Here is a 23,687-nt window from a genome sequence, read left to right on the forward strand (position 1 = left end):
CATGCTACTAAACAGGTTCCCAAAGCAGTGTCCTGATGCTTGGATTAGGCATAGAGATAGCCTTTAAAACAAAGATTTAAAGGTAGTAGTTTTAGCCTTAAAAACAGAAGGATTTATTTACAAATAAACAAAGAAAAATGTGGAATTACTATTCCAGTTATATTTTTAGGATGCTGACAAAGTTTTCACAAAGCAGTAACCCGGCCATGAAATCAGATCTGTAGAGGGAACTCCCTGGCGGTCCAGTGGCTACGATTCTGTGCTTTCACTGCCGAGGGCGCGGGTTCGATCCCTGTTTGGGGAACTAAGATCCCACAAGCTGCACAGCATGGCCCAAAAAACCCCGAAAAATCAGATCTATGGAAAATGGGCTGTAAAACATGAAATCCATACATGATGGAAGTGAGGAAGACACTATATTATACACAGATGAAACATGGTCTTGCACTATGGACTGGAATTTAGAATTAGGCTCAGTTCTAATTAGCAAGGAAAACGTTTCCCTATGCAAAAGTTTCTCAGGCATATTGGTGAGGAAATAATCCATTAAATAACCCAAAGAGGAGACTTTGTATCTTCTCTTCCCTTCTATTCCTTTCACACTCCATAGCCAACCCGTCAAGAGACCCTGCTAGTTCAGCCCTCCAAACAGATCTCGAATCTGTCTACTGTCTCACCACCTCTACTGGTCTCTGCCTTAGTTCAATTCACCATCATCACTCACCTGGGGTCTTGGCCAAGTGAGTGTCAGAGGAACAGAGTTGGGTTCTGGGGGGAAATGGGCACAGAAGAGGGAATCAAGGAAGGCCAAGGGAGGACAGTCAATCGGGTATCCACTCAATACTGCATCTGTAAGGCCTGAAAGGTGACTCAAGGGAAAAGTAAAAAATTACTCTGTCACACTGTGGTCTTTGCATGAGGTTGGGACTGGGTACCAGTTAGAGAATTCCTTCTTGTGTTGGTCCTGCATTTCTTTCAGGAATTTCTTGCAATTAAAGCAAATATTTAATTTACTTGTAAACTTTCCACGTAGTTTAACTTTTATATATTTGAGAATGCTTTGAATTTTGAGGTAAGAAGTGACTTTTGAACACTTGGTGTGTGTGTGTGTGTGTGTGTGTGTGTGTGTGTGTGTGTGAGACATTCTAAATTTAATGGCTTCATTTAAAAATAGCTAGTCAGGGAGAAGTACAGTTAGCCCGCCGCGTCTGTGGGTTCTGCATCTGCGCATTCAACCAACCACAGATGGAAAACATTCAGGAAAAAAATTCCAGGAAGTTCTAAAAAGCAAAACTTGAATTTGCCATCAGTGGGTAACTATTTCCATAGCATTTACACTGTATTTAGAACTATTTACACTGCATTAGGTATTATAAGTAATCTAGAGGTGATTTCATGTGTATGGGAGGATACATATAGGTCATATGCAAATACTACACCATTTTATATAAGGGACTTGAGCATCCATGGCTTTTGGTATCTGCATGGGTCCTGGGACAAAACCCCCGCAGATACCTAGGGGTGACTCTACATATAGTAAGCAGTAAGTGTTAGCACACTATGTTTTAAACACGCTTCTGTATCAAAATGTGAGACAGGTGTTTACAGGCATCTGACTACTTTAGTGAGGTATTAGGGACATTTAAGTCCTCACCATGAAAAATGCATCTCTATATCTATGTGAAATTTCAAAGTTAAAATTCAAATGTATGGATAGCTCAATGGAGTGTTAAAGATTTTAGGGACTGTTAACTCTTTATTTCTGGGAATTATAAAATGTTAAATCTGAAAGGCACTAGAGCCCGATCCCTTAAGACTACAGATGATGAAACTGAGGCCCAGAAGAGCTGAGTGACTCTTTAATGACAGAGGTAGGGTTAGAGTAGGCAGTGTGCCTGCCTTCCACCAGAGTGTCTTGTTGCCTAGGAGATGACAAGGGTGAATTAGATCAACTCCAGTGTTTGTGAAGAGAAATAATAATACTAATTATTATTAAATAATTATAATAATCATTAATTAATTATTATTATTATATATAATATATTATTATATTATAATTATTATAATTATATTATAATTATTATAATAATTATTAAATAATTTATTAATTATTAAATTATTATTATTAAATAATAATATATTTCGAGAAATTTTAAGATGCACATTTACTACCCACACTTTTAGGCCTCTTCCCCTAGGCTAACCACTACATTTCTTGAAAACAATTAGTAGTCCTTATATACATTACTTAGAGACCAATAATTGAGGACAAGAGATTTCTAGGGGTTAGGCAATGAGAGAGGGTTATACATGGGGAAGTGAGCTCCACGAACAAAATAACTAGGGAATCCATGAGAAATAGGTCAGCAGGCTCAGAGCATTTAAAAGCTCCAAGGAGTACCACACACATTACAGCCTAAGTGAAGGGTCCCCTGGAGTTGTGCACTGCACAGACCCTGTACCTTATGGTGCATCCTAACTGGGCTTGATCTTAAAACCGAATAAGTAATATACATCCTCATCCAGAGGCTAGGAGCCTGTGTCTTGAAACAATGCTCTTCTGTCAGGCCACAGATAACCCCCAAGGAAGTCGGTGTATTTGCATTTTACTCCCTTTATTGTGCCATGAAATTCTGTACATAGTTTGTACTACTAATACTGAAAACTGTTTTTTCAACTCTATCACATAAAATTATGTTCAATAGTATTCAAATAATGAAAAACAATTTAAATACTAACATTCTGATTGACTTGACAACCTTATAATTTAAATGGAAGTGGTATTTAGCATTTTACATTACTAGCATCTCTTATTTTAAGCTAAAGATAAATTATACCATTGCTGAGTTCCATAATTGATAGAGCGGACAACTAACACATTTTCCTTAAATAAAAATCAAGTGTTAAGATATCCTCAGGGACTTCCCTGGTGGCACAGTGGTTAAGAATCTGCCTGACAATGCAGGGGACACGGGCTCGAGCCCTGGTCTGGGAAGATCCCACATGCCGCAGAGCAACTAAGCACATGTGCCACAACTACTGGGCCTGCGCCCTAGAGCCTGCAAGCCACAACTACTGAGCCTGTGTGCCACAACTACTGAAGCCCGTGCTCCTAGAGCCCGTGCTCCACAGCAAGAGAAGTCACTGCAATGAGAAGCCCGTGCACCGCAACGAAGAGTAGACCCCACTCGCCACAACTATAGAAAGCCTGCGCACAACGACGGAGACCCAACGCAGCCATAAATAAATAAATAAATAAATAAATTTATTTATTAAAAAGAAAAAAGATATCCTCAGGTTGCTGTCAATTGTGCACTGGGAGGCAAGAAAACTGGGAGTATTTGCTTCAAGAAGTCTGTGTTGGGTGCCTCTCCTCAGGGTTCCCATAATCCCCTCTGCACAGCTCTTTGCAAACATCCTCCCAATGTGCTGCAATTACGGTTTTTAAACCTCTCTCTGGGACTCGCCTGAACTTCCTGAGGGCAGAACCACGTCTTTTTCATCATCACTGTATCCCCAGTGCCTGAATCAACTACAGCAAGAGTCACGTGAGTTTCCTCTGGATTCTGGAGGCTGGAATGCCCCAGCTTCAGCTACAGGTGCAGAGTCAGGGCTTGGCAGTGCGAAGTTTCTAACTCTGGAAAAGAGCCACGGCGACCTTAAGGTGAGTGAGGGCAATTCTGCCTTGCGTGCTCTAAAGCAATCCAGCTAACAGTAGCTTTGGAGGAACCTGCACTTCCCAACAAGGCTCAAATATGGTCCAGTGTTGAACCTTTCTTTGGCAAAAGTTTAACTGTGATAAGCAAATGGCAGCTCACATTTATTAAGCACTTTGTATGCGTTAACCTATCGAAGATGCATTTTGTTTGCTTGTTTGGAGTACAAGTAATCTTCCTCTTTTCCAATGAAAGTCAACAGAAAAATAGGCTTTACTTTTCAGAGATTCAGTTTGGCTGGAATGGATAGCTTCCCCCTTCCCAGCTTTACTGAGGTATAACTGACGAAACAAAATTGTGAGATATTGGATTTTATATACATATACACTGTGAAAGGACTCTTTTCCATCTGGTAAATTAACATATCCATCACCTCACATACATATGTGTGTGTGTGTGTGTGTGTGTGTGTATGTGTGTAGATGAGAACATTTAAGTTCTACTCTCTTAGCAATTTCAATTATACAATACAGTGTTACCAACTATAGTCATGATATTATACATTAGATCCTCAGACCTTATTCATCTTATAACTGAAAGTATGTATTCTTACCAACCTCTCCCTATTTCACCCATACGCCCACCTCTAGCAACCACCCTTGAACTCTGTTTCCAAGAGTTTGATGTTTTTTTAGATTCCACATATAAGTAATATCATGCAGTAACTCTCCTTCTCTGACTTACTTCGCTTAGCATAGTGCCCGCAAGGTCCATCCATGTTGTCACAAACCGCAGGATTTCTTTCTTTCTCATGGCTGAATAATATTCCATTGCATTCGTGTGTGTGTGTGTGTGTGTGTGTGTGTGTGTGTGTGTGTGCACCTTTAAGGAATGGGTAGCATTTAACTGCTACAACAGGTGAGCTGTTTGGCCAGCACACCAACAAGGGTGCTCTTCAGTAGTGTGGGGTAAGGTTCTCTGCAAGCCAAATAAAAGGCATTCTGTTGACTTTTCATGCAGATTCCTCTTCATGTCTTACAGATTTGAAAGTCAGTGTTAATAATCAAAGGAGAAAGCGTGTCATCTTCTAACATGTTCTGACTTAAAGCATTTTTCTACATACGGATCGAAGAAAAAAATTTAAATTCAATAGTCTTTTTACAAGAAGATAGCTTATAGCCCAAATCTGTTTTCTATTATGGAATTTAAAAGAGAGCATTACTTGAACAGTTGCATATGCAGCATTTCACCAGACACAAAAACTATTTAGGCTTCTTTTCTTCCAAAGCTTCCCTAAACACACTATCAAAACATAGATTTACCACTTGAATCTAGAAAAGCAGAACCTACTTCCTGCCTTGTGTGATAAGATGAAAGCTTACAAATTCCTTTTCCTTCTATTTCCAATTTCTCCTCCAGTGGTCTCCCCACCTCTTCACCCCAAAGCCGCCCACCTCCCCCATGCTTCCTTGAAGCCTAAAAACATTAAAAAGCTTCAGGATGAGGGTGGGGGGAATTTTTTGTGAGTGTTCTTAGATTCTCCAAAATCAAGGCAAATAAAAAACTATGACAAAAACAACAGCAACGACAAACCCAGGGACACAGATGGCCTCTCGACCCACTACTGTATAGTTATCTTTCTATAAAGGAGATAATTTTAGTCTGCGGTGTAGTTATTCCTACTCATCTGGTCTTATTCCAATTTGAATCCTACCACAGACTAAAATATGCCGAGATCTTTCATTAACATATCACAGATTTTCTTTTCATTATAAATCAAACTAAATAGGTCATGATTGCTTAATCAGTATGCAAACTATTGCCTCTGGGATACCTGCAATACTCTGACAGCTGAAATTCTTTTTGGTGCTTTGAAATCTAATTCTATCCAATCTAACCTTACCCCAGTTCATCATTCCCCCACATCAAAATTTCATTGTATGAGGTATAGATATTGTTCTAGAATGGGTATCATGGACACTAATAGCAGGGATCTAAATATTCAGGGGAAAAATAGATTCTGCTTTTCTGTCTGCCCCCCTCCCCCCCAACATATGATTAAGACTTTTCCCTTTCCCTCAGCAGCCAAGAAAAAATGGTGGGAGCAAGATGCTCTCCTGAAATTATGTTGCTGATAGACTCATGCCTCCCTCTTAAGAAAGAGATTTATTCTTCTTTACAAAGGAAAGTTCGCATCATTCCTAAAGGTTAGTGAGTCCATGATCATCTGTATTTATTAACTTATCTCCGAGGAAATCTCATCTAGGTCTGCAGCTTTCAATGCATCAATATGTAGATGGCTCTCAAATGTCCATTTCCATCCCTGACTTCTCCTCCGAGTTGCCCTCTCAATATATAAACTCGTTTATCTACTGGACATCTCAGACTGCGCACAGCCAAAGCAGAATTCTTGGGTGTCCTCACCAGGCCTGTTTCCTAGAAGAGTAAACAGGCCTACAAAGTGTCAGACACTGTTCTGCGCTCAATGAATCCTCACTACCTACGATAGGTACTAACACGATCTCATTTCATGGAGGCAGGGGACCTAGATTTCAAACCAGGCAATTGGTTGGAGTCCACAGCCCACCAGCTTAACCACAATGCTAAATCCCCACTGCTGTAACCAGTCTCAGTATTCACCCAGTAGCCCAAGTCAGAGACCTAATGTCACATTTGATCCCTCTATTTCCCTCAACCCCCCACATCCAAACCACTGGGAAGTCCCATTGGGTCAACCTCCAGATCCTGTCCTCTCTCTGCTCATGACTCTCCATCACGACAACCTGGGCCACTGCAACAGTCTTATACATGATTTTCTGGTTTCCATTCCTGCCTCTTCACAATCAATATTACACAAACGAACCAGAACATTCTTTTTAAAAGGTGAATTAGAACAAGTCACTTCCTGCTGCAAATTCTCCAACGGCATCCAAAGCTCTTGGAATAAAATCCTCACTCCTCCCCTTGGCCTGGGAGGCCCCAGAGGCTCTGACCTCAAGCTCCTCTCACTACACTCCAGACACAGCCCTTTCCTCTGCTTCCTGAAACCTGTAAAGCTAGGTCTTGCCTCAGTGTCCTTGTGGCAATTTTTTCCTCAGCCTAAAAGCTCTTCCCCAGATCCTCACAAGATCATATCTTTCTGTCATTCAGGTCTCAGCTCAAAGAAACCTCCCAGGACAGGATTTCCCCGTCAGGGACCCATCAAGGCAGCTTCCACCCTCTCCGGCAGGTCACTCTCTAGTACCTCAACCTATGCTGTCTTCATCATAGCATCCCGACAGATCCTCATTTGTTTGCTGCTTGTTTCATGCCCTTTTCCCTTTCAACATTCATAGAGATTAGGAACTTTGTCCATCTTGTTGAATCCTGTATCCTGAGGGCTTAGATTAGCCCCCGAGTAATAATGCCTAATAGCAGACACTCACTAACACTTGTTGGGTAAACAAACTGTCAGGACCCCCCTAACAGCTTTCTATTGCCTGTGGATAAAGAATAACTCTGTTTATAAACAGATGCCACAAGCCCCGGCCCCTTCTCCCCACCATCTCAACAAGCCTAAGTAATTGGATGGATTTTCCTTAGGAGAAGGAGCCTTCTCTGCCAGCCTCAACCAGGCTGTGCCTGTGCGTCCCCCAGGACGTCCCTCCTGCCCCCCCCGTGGCCGGATTAAACTCCAAATCATCCTCCAGAGTTCTGCTTAAACATCTTACTCAAAAAAGCTTCCCTGAGACCCCAGGCAAGGTTCCATCCCCTGTTTTACATCCCCTACAATACCCTGGATTTGCCGTTACAACCCTGTCACACTTAGCTTTTAACCGGTTACTTGTAAAAACTTGTAAAATAAACAAAAACAAAACTCTGTTTTCCTGACCACGACTTGAAACTCGATAACCCCAGGGAATAACTCTGTTCTACTCATTCAACAAAAAGCTTGATACTAAATGTACTGCCTGACTATAAAACCAATTGGTTTTTTCAAACATGGGAAAACCAGAAACTATATATTCTCCAGTGTGCAGAGGCTACAAGCCTTCCTTGAACTTGCCTGCTCTAATTCCATGTCTCAGGAAACCATGACCCACTCTCCTCACTCCCCCCCGCCGCCTGCCCTGGCAGACCCAGAACAAACTGGCCACATCCTCTGCTCAGATATTCGCTGCTCCCTCCCTCCTCTCAGCAACAGAAGAGCCAGAATTGCCCTCCCTCCATTGGGTTCTCTTATCCTTGCAGTGTGGTCAGGGAGGCCAAGCAGAAAGATCCTGCCTGGTTCTGACACCCCAGAAGGAAGTTCAGATCAAGTGACAAGAAAGCCCAGACCTGGATTAAATACAGAGGCCACCAGACCCAGGGAAGTAGAGATGGCTCGGCCTCACCCTATCAGGGCCATTAATTGGTATAGGCCACCAAAGTGCAAAGACAAAAAGCAAAACTACTGACAGATAAGCTCATTTAATTTAGTGCCTAAAATCCAGCTATCCTGAATTTTCAAGAGATTGTTCATATGGTGCTGGCAATATATATATATATATATTTTTTTTTTTTTTTTTTTTTCTTTTGCGGTACGCGGGCCTCTCACTGCTGTGGTCTCTCCCGTTGTGGAGCACAGGCTCCGGACGCGCAGGCCCAGCAGCCATGGCTCACGGGCCCAGCCGCTCCGCGGCATGTGGGATCTTCCCGGACTGGGGCACGAACCTGTGTCCCCTGCATCGGCAGGTGGACTCTCAACCACTGCGCCACCAGGGAAGCCCGATATATATTTTTTAAATTGATAAACATCAGTGTGTAGTTTCTTATCTTCTTCCATAATCATCAGGTTGGGGAAGGTTGGTTAACCTCTGGAGGGACACTGATGGGCTCCCTGGCTCCATCCTGCCCTACTCTGGACTGTGTCCTTACCCTTTCTGGATGAGCCCACGGGGTGCACATGCACAGATACAGATAGAATTGCTAGGCTCTTAGAGCTGGAGAGAATATTCCCCTTTACATGGACACTAAGGGAACCACAGTGTGGAGACGTCAGGCTCCTCTTAGATCTAACTTCTAATGCAAAGGGTATCTTCACTAAGATCTTAGTTCTCAGTAACCAGCAGGCAAAGTTGGCCCGCAGCCAAACTGAAATAATTGCTGTCTATCATGGGTACCTTTTCTTACTACCAGGCCCCTCTACGCCTAGGAGAAAAGTACCAGCAAAGAGAAAAATTGTTTCCCACTTAAGATACTAGCAATGTAATATCTTTACCTTCCAAGGAGGAATACTAGGGAAGAAAATGCATAACACAAAGACAAAAATTTCTTGATGGTGGAATTTGGGGTCAAGGGATAGGAAGCCTCTGTGGTTTCTCCATCGGCCCCCAGCTCCCAACACACAAAAGGAAGCACAATCGCATTACGACGCGGGCACCTTCTTCGCTTTGGCACAAGACCCCCTGGCAAGCAAAACATTTTAAATCATAAGAGAAGTACCACAATAGTTAAATATTTCACATAATTTAAAAAGTAACCCCATGAAAGCATGATTGTAGAATGCCCAAACCTATTCTGTACCTTGCCTAACGTCAGACAGGAAGATAATGGCAAAGCTGAAAAACATTTCTGTTGGTCTAAGTAAGAAAAACTTGCTTCTCCTGTGTTTCTCCTTTACTCTCACATTACTATCAGACTCACAATACTTCTGACATCAGCTATGGGGGCGTTTCCACACACCAAGCAATTCCGTGACACCAGCTGGGCATCCTACAATTTAACTCAATTCTGACACTATCTACCTGGAGATCGAGTCAGATCCCACAGGTTAAGGGCTCAGCCCCACAAGACTGCCCCCCACTCACTCCAGATGCCAATCGCAAGTCCAGATTATCACCAGTGCTTCTGACCAGTGGGCTATAAATCAGAGGTTCCCACAACCTCCTCCTTGAGTTCAATTAATTTGCTAGAGTGCCTCACAGAACTCAGGAAAACAGGTTTCTTACGGGGTTACCGATTCATTGTAAAAATGATATGATAAAAGATACAGATGTACAACCAGATGGAAGAGGCATGTGGGGATGGGTACCGAGCTTCCATTCTCTCTCCTGGCACGCCACCCTCCCGGCACCTCCATGTGTTCAGCAACCCTAAAGCTCTCCAAACCCCATATTTTTGAGATTTCTATGGAGGCTTCATCATGTAGGCATGATAGATCACTTCCAGCTCCTTTTCCCTCTCTAGAGAATGGGGGTGTGGGACTGACAGTTCCAAGCTTCTAATCATGGCTTGGTCTTTCTGGTGACCAGCCCTCATCCAGGAGTCCACCAAAAGTCACCTCATTAGAACCCAGGATACTGCTATCACCCAGGAAATTCCAAGGGATCTAGGAACTCTGTGTCAGGAACCAAGGTCAAAATGCAAATGTTAGAACAAAAGATGCTCCTGGTGTAGGAAATTATAAGGGTTTCGGGAGCTCTGTGCCAGAAACCGGGGGCAGAAACCAATATATTCTATTATTTCATGTGGCCTTAACCCAGTTCTAACATTCCCTAGAGTAGTGGGGATAAAAGCACACCCCCAAACATGAGAGGTACAAGCTTTTCTTTTCATGTAAATGGACAAAAAGTCTGTACAGTTTTTAAAGCTGTCAACCATTTTTGATAGTAACTCAAAATATGCAGTGAATGCCAAGTATTCTGAAGATTTAGAATTTTATGAGAAAACATAAGGAAAAAGTATATATTTAACAAATGTTAAAAAATATATATATAATGAAGAGAAAGAACTTTAAACTGTACAACTCCATAAAAGTAGTCTAAGTGAAAACAGAGTGTTGGTGAACAAAGTTTCATTTCATGAAGCTACTTTATAGAGTCTGCATCATATTAATGATTATTCGTATTTCCTTATTTTACTTCTGGAGAAAATATTTTTCCCTAGCCACCAATATGAAATCAGCCTCATGGGAAAAAAACCTGAAGAGGCAAGACAGCAGGCTGAGTGATTTTTTTTTAAGAAAAACGTATACTCACGCAGTAGTAGTCTGCACGTCATGCCAGCTTCTGCTGAAGTTCTGTTTTAATTCATTCATCAAGTTCATGCCGAGTTTTTGTTTTACCTCAACCAGACGCCTTTCTTTCGCTGATAAAACTTGTCGTAATGTTGTAATTTCGTCTTCTAGCTACAGGTAGGAGGGAAAATGGTGGGGAAAGAGGTCAGACCAGCTGAAACACACACGGGCGCCTTCGGTGCTCCAAAGCAGCCTCTGCAGCCTCTTGTTTCCATAGCCCAGTGCATGGCCTTAGCAAACACATCCTGTAGAGAAGACTGTCTAATATTTAAAAATGAAAGTAGATTTTTTTAGCTTTAATAATTCTAAAAGAAATTACTCCTTGTAAAAAATTCACTCATACAGGGGCTTCCCTGGTGGCGCAGTGGTTTAGAGTCCGCCTGCCGATGCAGGGGACACGGGTTCGTGCCCCGGTCCGGGAAGATCCCACATGCCGCGGAGCGGCTAGGCCCGTGAGTCATGGCCGCTGAGCCTGCGCGTCCGGAGCCTGTGCTCCGCAACAGGAGAGGCCACAACAGTGAGAAGCCCACGTACCGCAAAAAAAAAAAAAAAAAAATTCACTCATACAGCAAAATGTAAAGAAAATAAAAATCATGTGTAATCTACTAGGAAACAGCCACTGCTTAATTTTTTTGGTTTCTAATCATCCAAACGTTTTTCTAAAATTATACATAGATATAATTTTTGAACAAAAGACTGTTTTTGTAGTCTATGCCTAACAAGTTCTTTTAAAGTGTTATTAGTCAGTGTGGTTTATTTTTTGCCAACCACACCTAGCATATGTTGTGGTTTGCCAAGGTGGTGCCTCAGGAGAGAATGAACAAGGGAGGAGAGGATGTATGCAAGGGAGCGATTTGTGTTGATTTTTCTTTTTAACAATCTTAACTGACATGTAATTAACATACAATAAACTGTACACACATAAAGTGTCCAATCTGTAAGTTTTGATATATGTATACTCCTTTGAAGTCATCGCCTTAATCAATATAGTAAAGAAATCATCTCCTCCAAAAGTTTTCTAGTTCTTCTTTGTAATTCCTCCCTCCCTTTTCTCTTCCCTCACCCAGGCAGTCACTGATCTTTCACTGGAGTTTAGTTTGTATTTTCTGGAATTTAATATAAATTGAACTACACAGTATAAACTCATTCTTGCCTGACTTTGTTCACTCAATATAATAATTTGAAATCATTTGATTCATCCATGTTGCTGCATCATCAATGGCTTTTCCTTTTTTCTGCAGAGTAGTACTCCATTGTATGGATATACCAGAGTTTGTTTTCTATTCAACTACTGAAGGACATTTGGGTTTGGCTAATGCAACTAAAGCTACTATTAACATTCATGTAGAAGTCTTTGTACTGATGTATCTCCTGTTTCCCCTGTGTTAGCAGAAAAGTAAATCTCTCCAGCATCATAAAATTGCTCTTGTACACTATGGAAAACATTATGGAGATTCTTTGAAAAATTAAAAATAGAACTCTCATATGATCCAGCAATTCCACTTCTGAGGATTTATCCAAGGAAAATAAAAACACTAGCTCAGAAAAGATACATGCACCCCTTCCATGTTCATTGCAGCATTATTAACAATAGCTAAGATATGGAAATAACCTAAGTGTCCATTGATAGATAAACAGATAAAGAAGATATTTTACATACACACACACACACATACAGAAATATTATTCAGCCATTAAAACGAAGGAAATCTTGCCATTTAAAACATGGATGGACCTTGAGGGCAATATGCTAAGTAAAAGAAGTCAGACAGAGAAAGACAAATACCATATGATTGTATGATCTTATATGTGGAATCTCAAAAAAACCACCAACCCCACAGATAAAGAGAATAGATTGGTGGTTGCCAGTGGCAAGGGAGGGGGGTGGATGAAATGGGTGAAGGGGATCAAAAGGTATAAACTTCCTGTTATAAAATAAATAAGTCATGAAAAATTGCTCTTGCAAATCTAATTTCTAATAAAGGAGTTCTGTAAAATACCCAGATTTTAGAGAGCACTGCTATATTTTGTGAAAATAATTTTGAACCTCCTCAAAGTCTCTGATTCCAGTTATCATACTTTATTCCATTGTCACACTCTGTAACATATTGCCCTGGTAATATTGCTTAAATTTACATCTTTGTTTTCTGAAAAGTATAAATATTTGTGACTTTCTTTGTGAAGCCAGAAGAGAATCAATAGTACTCCCTTAGTATCCCACATGCACAGAGGTAAAAAAAAAAAAAGTGCCTGACACTTTATGAGATCATTATTTTTTTTAATGGAGATCTGGGTCTCATTTACATTCTAAGTGTCACTCTACTTCTGACCACAAGGAGCATCACTAACCCTGTCAGTCATCTTGCAAATGTGTTCGTGGGTCACCAGAGACGTAGCTGCTAAAAAACACATCTCAACAATGACAGTTACCTTTGCAAAAATTAGTCCTTTTTATTAGAGCAAGGAAGATTTTACCGCAATGGTGAACAGACAAAAATAGCATTGTAAACCTTCGTATTCACAAAAAATCACTTAAGCAAAACAGGCAGAAATACTGAATCAAGCATCTTAAATAATCTAGTAGAAAAGAACAATATCTTGGAGCTTTTAATATCAGCAAAATGTCCTAGTAATCTAACATTATCCATTCTTTTTATGGTTATGGAACATTTCTTTTATGTTCATGGAAATCTTTCTGAAATGAATTTCACCTTCCACAAACATGTTATAATCAATAGCACCCTGTCTTTTCTTGATGAGCAAGAGTCTTCAGTATGCAGACATATACTCATGACTGCATAAGGAGTGTACCTAGGGACCAGCAAAGGGGATCATGTTTTTAGTCTTTCCATTAAATGAGAACACACTGTCATTTATTTTATTTTTTTTTTGGCAGTACGCGGGCCTCTCACTGTTGTGGCCTCTCCCGTTGCGGAGCACAGGCTCCGGACGCGCAGGTCCAGCGGCCATGGCTCACGGGCCCAGCCGCTCCGCGGCATGTGGGATCTTCCCGGACCGGGACACGAACCCGTGTACCCTGCATCGGCAGGCAGACTCTCAACCACTGCGCCACCAGGGAAGCCCAGACACTGTCATTTTAAAGTCAAACCCTTCTATCCTTTTGCTCTCATGTTATATTCCACTTTTTCATCTTTGTCAATGTGTTCTTCTGCATTTAGTTTGCTGCCTAAGATTTCTCAAGGTTGTATCTCTATCTCTCTTACCATAGAAAATACGTGGGCTTCATTTCAGCCTTTTATTCTGTATTAGAAAGACCTTTTTGGCTTTCTTTCAGTTTGGGTGACTGAAATGACTAGGAATCTGGTTTTGTACATATATCAGGTATTACTGTAGTTTCCAACTTGTAACAAAATTAATGGGAAGTTTTTTAACTTGCAAAAAGAAATTAAAGATGTAGAGAAGAAGAAAGAGGTTTAAACATCTTGGTATTCTCAACCTTATATCTATGGAACCCCAGAAATTTATTCAAAACTATGGGGGACAGTAAGATATTCATTAGTTATTTGGGGGTGGGAGGAGTGGGTAAAGTATTCACAATTTTCTAATGAAATCCACGATCCCCAAAAGTGCTAGAAACATTGAAGTGACCAATTTACCAAACAACATCCTAAAGAAAGATAAAATTCCACACCTAATAATTTAAAAATCGAAGCATACGTTAAAAGGCATTCGTAGAGAAAAAACTTCTCATGATGGAAACATGAACTCAGTTACTCTGTTGGGTCTATTGTCAGGTTCTATAATGAAAGTCTCACCATTTCAATAAAATGTAAGGCTCACACTTCTTAAAGCTTTCATTTATTTATCAGTGATCTAAATATATGACAAAATATCTATGAAGCAAAACCCAGAAGGTGAAAAAACAGATAATCTTAAATTACATTAACATGCCAGACTGGAAATGGCCAATCTCTTCTCTCTCAGCAGAGCAGAGAGTCCTGACACAGCAGAAAGGCCTTTAATCACAAATGGTTTAAACGACAATCCTGGTTAGATTCATTCACTTATTTAACTAATGAGAATTTCTGGCCTAGTTACACCAGTGGTTCTCAATTTCAGTTTATATAAAAGTCACTCAGAGAGCACATTTAAAATGCAGATTCCAAAAGTAGGCCCCTTTTAATGCCCTAAGATTCTGATATCTCAAATTTGGTGAGGCCAGCCTACATATATTTTTTAACAAGCACCCCCAAATATTCTGATGCAGGTAGTATGCAAATTCTACATTGTAAGTACCTCTGCAGCCATATCAAATGCGTTTTGGAATGAGCTGGAGTGCAGGTAAATCATCAATTCAAGTATTTAAGATATCCTTTCCCCTTTAATTTTAAATTAATCATATCTTCACTAGAAACTGATAGTCTGGTTCTTTGGTTTCTTGACCCCTTAGAAGATCTTTTTTTTTTTTTTTTTTTTTTGCGGTACACGGGCCTCTCACCGTTGTGGCCTCTCCCGTTGTGGAGCACAGGCTCCGGATGCGCAGGCTCAGCGGCCGTGGCTCACGAGCCCAGCCGCTCCGCGGCATGTGGGATCTTCCCGGACTGGGGCACGAACCCGCGTCCCCTGCATTGGCAGGCGGACTCCCAACCACTGCGCCACCAGGGAAGCCCAGAAGATCTTCTTATAGGATAAATATTTATGCACAAAGTTAGATATTTCAACTTGATTACTCAGATATGAATGAATAGGAACGAAAGTGTTGGTGAGGATGTGGAGAAATTGAAACCCTTGTTCATTGCTGGTGGGAATGAAAAATGGTTCAGCCACTGCGGAAAACAGTCTCTCAGTTTCTCAAAAAGTTAAACATGGAGTTACCATATGACACAGCACTCCTGCTCCTAGGCATATTCTCCAAAGAATTGAGAACAGGTACTCAAACAAATACATGTATATGCATGTTCAAAACAGCACTACTCACAATAGCCAAAAGGTGAAAACAACCCAAATATTCATCAAAGGATGAATGGATAAACAAATTGCAGTATATACATAAAATGGAATATTATTCAGTGGTAAAAATGAAGTACTGATATAAGCTACAACACAGGTGAACCTCAAAAACACTAGACTAGGTGAAATAAAGCCAGCCACAAAAGGTCACATATTGTATGATTCTATTTACATGAAATACCTAGCTAAATCCACAGAGACAGAATGCAGGCTGATGGCTGCAGAGAAGAAAGAGAAATGGGAAGCAACTGCTTACTGGGTATGGGGTTCCCTTTTGGGACGATTAAAATGTTTTGGGGCTGGACAGAGGTGGTAGTTACACAACACTGTAAGTTTCTAAATGCCATTGAATGGTTCAATTTAAAATAGTTAATTTTATGTTATGCCAATTTATTTCAATGAAAAAAATTATAAATCTATTAATGAGTTAGCTTCAATATGAAATTTATATTAGAAGATTGAAAACTTACTTTTCTATTTAATCTGCTATATTACATAAAATATCTAACTTAAATCCAGAAAAAGAAATACTTTTATAAACTATTAAGTATCAGTATGATGTTTAGGAGTAAGAGCATGTGGTCTCTTGTACACACTGCTTCAAGTCCTGCCACTTCTCCTGGTTTACTCCTGCCTTGGCTAAGAATATGGAAGAATTAAAATTAAAATGCAAATAATATCTGGGAGGGTGTGACAGGCCATGGGGTGCCCAGACATTTGGTCAAACATTATTCTGGGTGTGTCTGTGAGGGTTAGTCTGCATGAGATTAACATTTGAATTGGCAGACTGAGTAAAGCAGATTGTTCTCCCAAAGTGGGTGGGCCTCATCTAATCAGTTGAAGACCTAGATAAAACAAAAAGGCTGACCCTCCCTTGAGTAAAAGGGAACTCTATCTGCCTGTCTGCTTTTGAGATGGGCCACTGTTTTGTCTTGTTGTTGTTTGTTTTTTTGTTTTTTCCTGCCTTCAGATTCAAACTGTAACATTGGCTCTTCCTAGGTCTTCAGACTGGAGCTACACAATCAGCTAAGTCCTTATAATAAATCTCTTTCTATATACAAATATATATCCTATTGGTTCTGCTTCTCTGCAGAACCCTGATTAACACAGAGGGGTGTTACAATAAGACAGTATTGGTTGTGAAGACTTTAGTTGTTCACTAGCTCAGTCCAGAAAAAATGAAAGTCTTGAAGGAAAAAAACTGAGAGAGGAAGGAAGAGCTTAGGGCACTTCTTTGGAAAGGCTAAGAGACGGGTGGCTTGAGGGCACTGTGTGCTTTTCTTGGGGAACGACACACTGAGAAACAGCCATTGTCTACTTGATGATGCTGTCTGGTATTTTTGCTACTCCTATTAATGCCCATTTTTTGAGTCATTTTATCTAGGGGACATTGGCAGTACTTGATTGTTATATAATCATAAATTTATGGTTCTAATGCTAACACTTCATCCTTTTCAAAAGGTAAGCCACATTATAGAATATTGAGCATCAAATGCAGCTTAGCGAAATGAAAGTGACAGTGGGATGTTAGTAGCACAGAAATATTGAGCAAGTTTATCTAAAAAGGGAGAATGGAAAAAACAACCCACAGAATAGATGCATAAAAACCTCAGAAAAGATGTTAGGAGCAGCTGGTAATAAGACTAATGAGAACAAATATCTGAAACAAAATAATATTTCTTTATATATTGACAAGATTTGTAAAAAAAAAATATATTCTTCTTCCAGTATTCACAAATATAAATGTTTGTTGGTGCTATGATTCAAGTTATTTATAAATCTTAATTGCGCACCTTCTGTGCACAAACTACTGCACCAGATCAGAAGTGATATTGGCCCCGTATTGAAGGAACTTTTAAAAACACACATATTGCGTGAACATAATAACAAACTCGAGACTGAACTGTGTTAACGACAGATTACTCTTTTAAGATGCAGACTTCGGCTAAGATGTAGCCCCTTGGACAATACTGGCTTATTTTATGTCTCTCCCCACAAGGACAGGTCTTCCTTCTGCCAGCACTTGGTAAGCACAGCAATGTGCTGGCTGTGTGGCTGAATGGGGTTACAGGCTCGCTTGAAGTCTAAGGGCGCCCTCATGAGAATACAGACCACAAAACAGTGCAGGGTAAAGCAGTGGGGCGGGGATCCAGCACAGTCAGCAAACAGTAGGAGAAGCTGAGGAAACGAGGGAGAGGAGTGTACAGAAGAGGAGAGCGGGTGCCTGGGACACCCCAAGACCCCTCTAAGCAAAGCAATCAGACGTAAGAAGTCCTCCTACACGAAGCTCTTGCTTTGGATCACGGCCACAACTGACTGCCTGATTCAAAAGCAGTCTAACAGGCTGACCTGTGAGGTGTCCTGTTACCCAAGTGCCTAACAGACCCAGTAGGATCTTCCCTCAAACAGAGAGGGGTTGCTTATGACCAGGGGCCCCAGAGGAATATCTGTGGAGAATTGAGGCAGAGAAGCTGAGCTGTCTGCACGATGTCTCAGTTCTTCATAGGGCCAGCCGTGGGACTGCTGAGATGTCCTTGATGCAATTAAACCCTAGCATTTACGGTAATCTGAATGCATGTGTGATATGAAAGAACCTAATTTGTGGTGTGTGTGTGTGTGTGTGTGTGCGCGCGCGCGCACGTACACTGTGAAAGGGCAGAGAAAGTGGATTTAAGAGAAGAATGAGCAGAAAGCAGAGGTGGCCTAGATGGAGGGAGAAGAAATGGACATGTGAAGAGGAAAAATAGCAAAGATCCCCTCCTTTGCTTTTTGCTGGGCCTGAGGCAAACAGCTGTGCCCAGTGCCCCTGGAGGTTACACTGCTACCTTTGGCAAGACATGGCGCTTCTCCATCCCTGAGGAATCCAGAAATAAGAGACAGGAAGCATGGAGGCTAATGCATCCTAAAGGATGAAAACATCAATCCTGGTAACGTGAAAAAGTAACAAGTAGTCTGATGTTATTTTCAGAAGTCAGGCTCAAAAAGTCTTAGGAATGAGACACACTGGAGGGTCATTAATGTGGCCAAATGAGACAAGAATGTGTGAAAACACTGGTTTTTTATATTCATGGGGGCATCCATTGAGAACCAAGGCTTACTGTTTCTTGATTATAAACATAATACTTGCTCATTGTTGAAAGTTTAGAAAATACAGCATGCAGGCACACAAAAAACACAGATGCATGTACGTGTGTGTGTGTGTATATATATATCCCAGTAATCCCAGAACTGAGAAAAATCATTTTATAAAAGTTGGTCTGTTACAGAGGTTGTGTATGAACTTAAACTTGGATGATAACAGTGAAGGAGTTAAATTTCAGCTTAGAATCAGTTAGCTGATGACAGTCTGCAGAATATAACTTTAGTCAACACAACTGACAGGAACAAGTCATAATCCAGGATTCCAGGCCCTAAGAAAACGTGGAGCTCAGATATTCTCTGTTTAGGTTGACTTTGGTCCGTGCACTCTGGCAGGTGTGGCCAATCTGAAATAAACGAGGTGGCTCTGGATCAGTGGCCACAGACAGGTCCAGCTAAAGAACCAGGCTGTTTGATCTGAGGCACTGTCCTTACTAACATAATTTCTGCTGTACTAGAAGAACAAGCTGCTCCTTCATTTTATCATGAGGTTATTCTAGGGTGTGTCTTACGAAAGCACCTGAAATGTCTTTAGTATTATTATGAGCTGTCATAAACACACACTATCAGAACCTTAGAGCTTGGAGAGTCTGGGGTGGACACAGCAGGGTGAAGCTTAATTTAAAGCTGTGTCTCCAGCCTGTAGAAGAGGCCAGAGGAAGAAGACAAGCCTTGATTCCAGCTGGACCAGGAGCTTCCTACCCTCTGGGCCAGGGATTCAAATGGGGAGGAATGCTGGCCCCTTCCCCTCTTGCTCTACTGCTTCTTCTACTTGAGAAGCTCCCTTCTCCTGCCCTTTCCTCCTACAATGTAAACGCTCCCTAGCAAAGTATTTAAGAGGTAGCAAAGTGCATGTAGTGGGTGCTACAAACAAACGGCTTGAACAAAGAGATGTCTTCACGACAAGCCAGGCACCCTCCTCATCTCTAGGTCCAGATGCCCACGGCAACTACACAAGCTCTAATGAAGCCTAAAGTCATCATAGCTTCCCTCTCTACCGCCGGAGCTTTATTCTTCTGAAAAAGAGCACATCAACTTAACAAATTCAGTTGCTTCTATGAATGAAGTTTTCATTATAAACATAAATCCTTTCACAGTATTTGTTGAGCTAAGCTGCTGACCTAAAACAACTGCTCTTCAAAGGCAGCTTGCGACTGTACCAAGGTCTTGAAGGAATTCCATAAGGTTTGTAAGTGATTTATTGTCCCCATAGCATTGTGATACTAAGAAGAGTAAGAGGTGCATGTTTACAACTAATTATTGTTGCTTAAGCATCATAACCGTTTGTTTTCCTATGGCCACCAATGGATAATGGACAATTAGCATTACAAAAATACCTCAAAAAATGAATCATCTTACAATATATCACGTATTAAATCTTATTAAATGAAAGATAACACAATTGTAATATGCAACTTATATCAACTAACAATAATTCTCAGGATTTGGAGATAGACATAGCAACAATAAGAAGATTACTAAACATACCTGAACTAGTTCTGCCTTTAATTCTTCTTTTTCCTCCTCAGAGAGCATGCTAGGGAAGTCAGCACTGGCTCCTGTGTCTTCATCTCTTCCTTGCAGTGGTTCAGTCTCCAACAAACCTTTAGGCAAGATTGGCAAAACATAATGCAGGTTAAAAAATGAATTTAGGGCTTCCCTGGTGGCGCAGTGGTTGAGAGTCCGCCTGCCGATGCAGGGGACGCGGGTTCGTGCCCCGGTCCGGGAAGATCCCACGTGCTGCAGAGTGGCTGGGCCCATGAGCCGTGGCCGCTGAGCCTGTGCGTCTGGAGCCTGTGCTCCGCAATGGAAGAGGCCACAACAGTTGAGAGGCCCGCGTACCGCCAAAAAAAATTAAAAAAAAAAAAAATAAGAATTTAGCCAAATTCTACTTCCATGGTCTGAAGAACTAGATACTCTGACTGACTCTCCCACTGAAAAATAACTAAAAATTCCAGAAGAAAAAAATCCTTCTAAATGTGTCCTGAGCTGTCAAGAAAGTAAAGAATACTAAGAATCCCCAAAACTAAGTGAAAGTGGGAAGTGGAGATGTAAACAAAACAAGTCTTCATTAATTCTACATTTACCACCCAGATGAATCCCAGCCTCAGTCTTTACTGTCCCATGGGATGCAGGGGGCAGAGGACAAAGCCCAGGGCCACAGAGGGAGAGAAGGTTATGGTGAGACCCTCCTGCCCACAGGGCTACACCCTGAGAGTAAGGTGACCTGGAAGTAAATACCTTCACTCCCCACAGGCATCTGCAAGGCAAATTGCCTGCCTTGACACTCAGCATGAAATGGACAGGGCAAAAGGGCTTCCCCTGAGAATTCACAACCTCCCAGGTGGTCCAAAAGAACCTCGAGATAAGAGAATATTAAAACTTTTTTCCACTTCGATGTGGAAATATGCAGATATGGAACCTGGAGCAGCTGCAGCCGTGAGGAAGTACTGCGGCCACACTGACTCTGTCAGAGGGAGGTGGGAAGTGCCTGGACAACGCAAATGCATATGTCCTCTGTAAACAGGCGCACATATATACGGAAGCTTTATTTATGACATGAATGATGACAGAGCTGGCATTCATACATCTCTGGAAAAAGGGAGGTCTTTTAATAAATTGTCCTGGAACAAATAGTTTTCCATATAGTAAAAATAAAATTGGACACCTTCACACCATTAACAGAGATTAAATTATAAATATTTTAGAAGACAATATGGGACTTCATGTTTATGAACCTCTGGGTAGGAAGGGATTTCTTGAGACACAAAAAAAGGGTAAATCATGAAAGAAAGGATGGATAAGATTAAGAATGAGTTATCACTTCACACCTGTCAGAATGGTTATTGTCAAAAAGACCACAAATAACAAATGCTGGTGAGGAGAAAAGGGAACACTTGTGCACTCTTGGTGGGAATGCAAATTGGTGCAGCCGTTATGGAAACAGTAAGGAGGTTCCTCAAAAAAACAAAAATAGAACTACTATATGATCCATCAATTTCATCTCTGGGTGTTTACCCAAAGAAAACAAAAACACTGACTTGAAAGATATATACACCTCAATGTTCATAGAAGCATAATTTACAATAACAAAGATCTGGAAGCAACCTAAGTGTCCATCAACAGATGAATGGATAAAGAAGACACGGCATGCATATATATATATATATATATATATATATATATATATATATATACACACACATACACACACACACACACACACGCAATGGAACATCAGTCATATAAAAGAATGAAATTCTGCTATCTGCAAAAATGTGAAGGGACCTAGAGGGTATTATGTTTAGTGAAATAATTCAGACAGAGAAAGACAAATACTGTTTGTTATAACCTATATGTGGAACATAAACAAATAAAACAGAAACAGCTCACAGATATAGAGAACAAACTAGTCATTACCAGTGGGAAGAAGGATGGAGGAGGGAAAAGATAGGGGTAGAGGATTAAAAGAGACAAACTACTATATAAAATAAATGAGATACAAGGATATATTGTACAGCACAGGGAATATAGGCAATATTTTTAGAATAACTTTAAATGCAATATAATCTATCAAAATACTGAATCACTATATTGTACATTTGAAACTAATATAATATTGTAAATCAATTCTTAATCAAAAAATAAGAATGGGTATTCCCTGGTGGTGCAGTGGTTGAGAGTCCACCTGCCGATGCAGGGCACGTGGGTTCGTGCCCCGGTCTGGGAAGATCCCACATGCCGCGGAGTGGCTGGGCCCGTGAGCCATGGCTGCTGAGCCTGTGCATCCGGAGCCTGTGCTCCGCAACAGGAGAGGCCACAACAGTGAGAGGCCCGTGTACCGCAAAAAAAAAAAAAAAAAAAAAAGAATGTTTCTTCATCAAAAACACTAACTGTATGGAAAATAAAAAGACAAGCCACTAATGGAAGAAGATATCTCCCAGATGTAGAACTAGCAAAATTAGTTCCCAGAATAAACAGAATTCCTACCAACCCACATAAACAATGGAAATAACCCAATAGAAACATGGGCCAAAAAACCCAAACAGATTCATTACAGGGAGAAATCACAAGTGGTTAATAAATCCTGACTAACATGCTCAACCTCACTGATATTCCGGGAAATACAAATTAAAACATTTCATACCCACTGGATTAGCAAAAAGTTAAAAGTTTGATGATATTAATAAAAGTTGATGACTATGTAGAGGATGGAAACTCTGATACACTGCTTACAAAAATATAAATAGATACAAATAACTTGAAAAAAATGTATCATTATCTAGTAAAGTTGAACATTCACACACCCTACAATCCAGCATTCCACACCTATGGATATACCCAAGACACTCATACATCAGTACCTGAGGTCATTAATAAGAACTTTCATGATAGCAAAAAACTGTAAATCAGCAAAAGTCTATCAACAGGAGAACATATAAGCACACCGTGGTCATTTACACCAAGACAACTCGACCCTAGTGAAATGAGTCAACTACAGCCATGCACGCCACATGGGTGAAACTCAGAAACAAGAGCTGAGTGAAAAACACAAGTTGCAGAAGAATAATAAAGTATAACTGCACTTATATGAAGTCCCCAAACACACAAACTAAATAAAATACTGTTTAGGAATAAAAGTAAAAAGACAAGCAAGGCTATGGTAAAAAATTCAGGACCATGGTTTTGTCTGAGGAGTGGGGGAGACCAATTTCAATGCTAAGTATTTCTTTTTCATGAGTAATACCTGTTCGTTGTAAAAGATAATAAAATAAAATGACCCATTAGTCATTAAAATTACTATTAATCACACTACCCAGGAATAATGATCATTTTGTCCATCCTTTCTGGTCTTTCTTCTATGCATTTGTTTACATTTTCTTGTA

General features: G+C 40.7%; 1 protein-coding gene across 5 annotated transcripts in view; it reads right to left on the minus strand.

Moving 5' to 3' along the window:
- TPD52L1 (TPD52 like 1) overlaps positions 1 to 23,687 on the minus strand; it is a 99,654-nt gene that overhangs the window by 16,049 nt on the left and 59,918 nt on the right. For all 5 annotated transcript variants that reach the window (XM_004263858.3, XM_033407875.2, XM_033407864.2 and 2 more), the window contains exons 2-3: positions 20,290 to 20,405; positions 10,655 to 10,803 (exon numbers count right to left, since the gene is read on the minus strand). In XM_004263858.3, coding sequence (XP_004263906.1) covers positions 10,655 to 10,803; positions 20,290 to 20,405 — 265 coding nt within the window. The remainder of the gene's footprint in view (positions 1 to 10,654; positions 10,804 to 20,289; positions 20,406 to 23,687) is intronic.

The sequence above is a fragment of the Orcinus orca genome, chromosome 12 (assembly GCF_937001465.1).
Source record: "Orcinus orca chromosome 12, mOrcOrc1.1, whole genome shotgun sequence".
NCBI lineage: Eukaryota > Metazoa > Chordata > Mammalia > Artiodactyla > Delphinidae > Orcinus > Orcinus orca.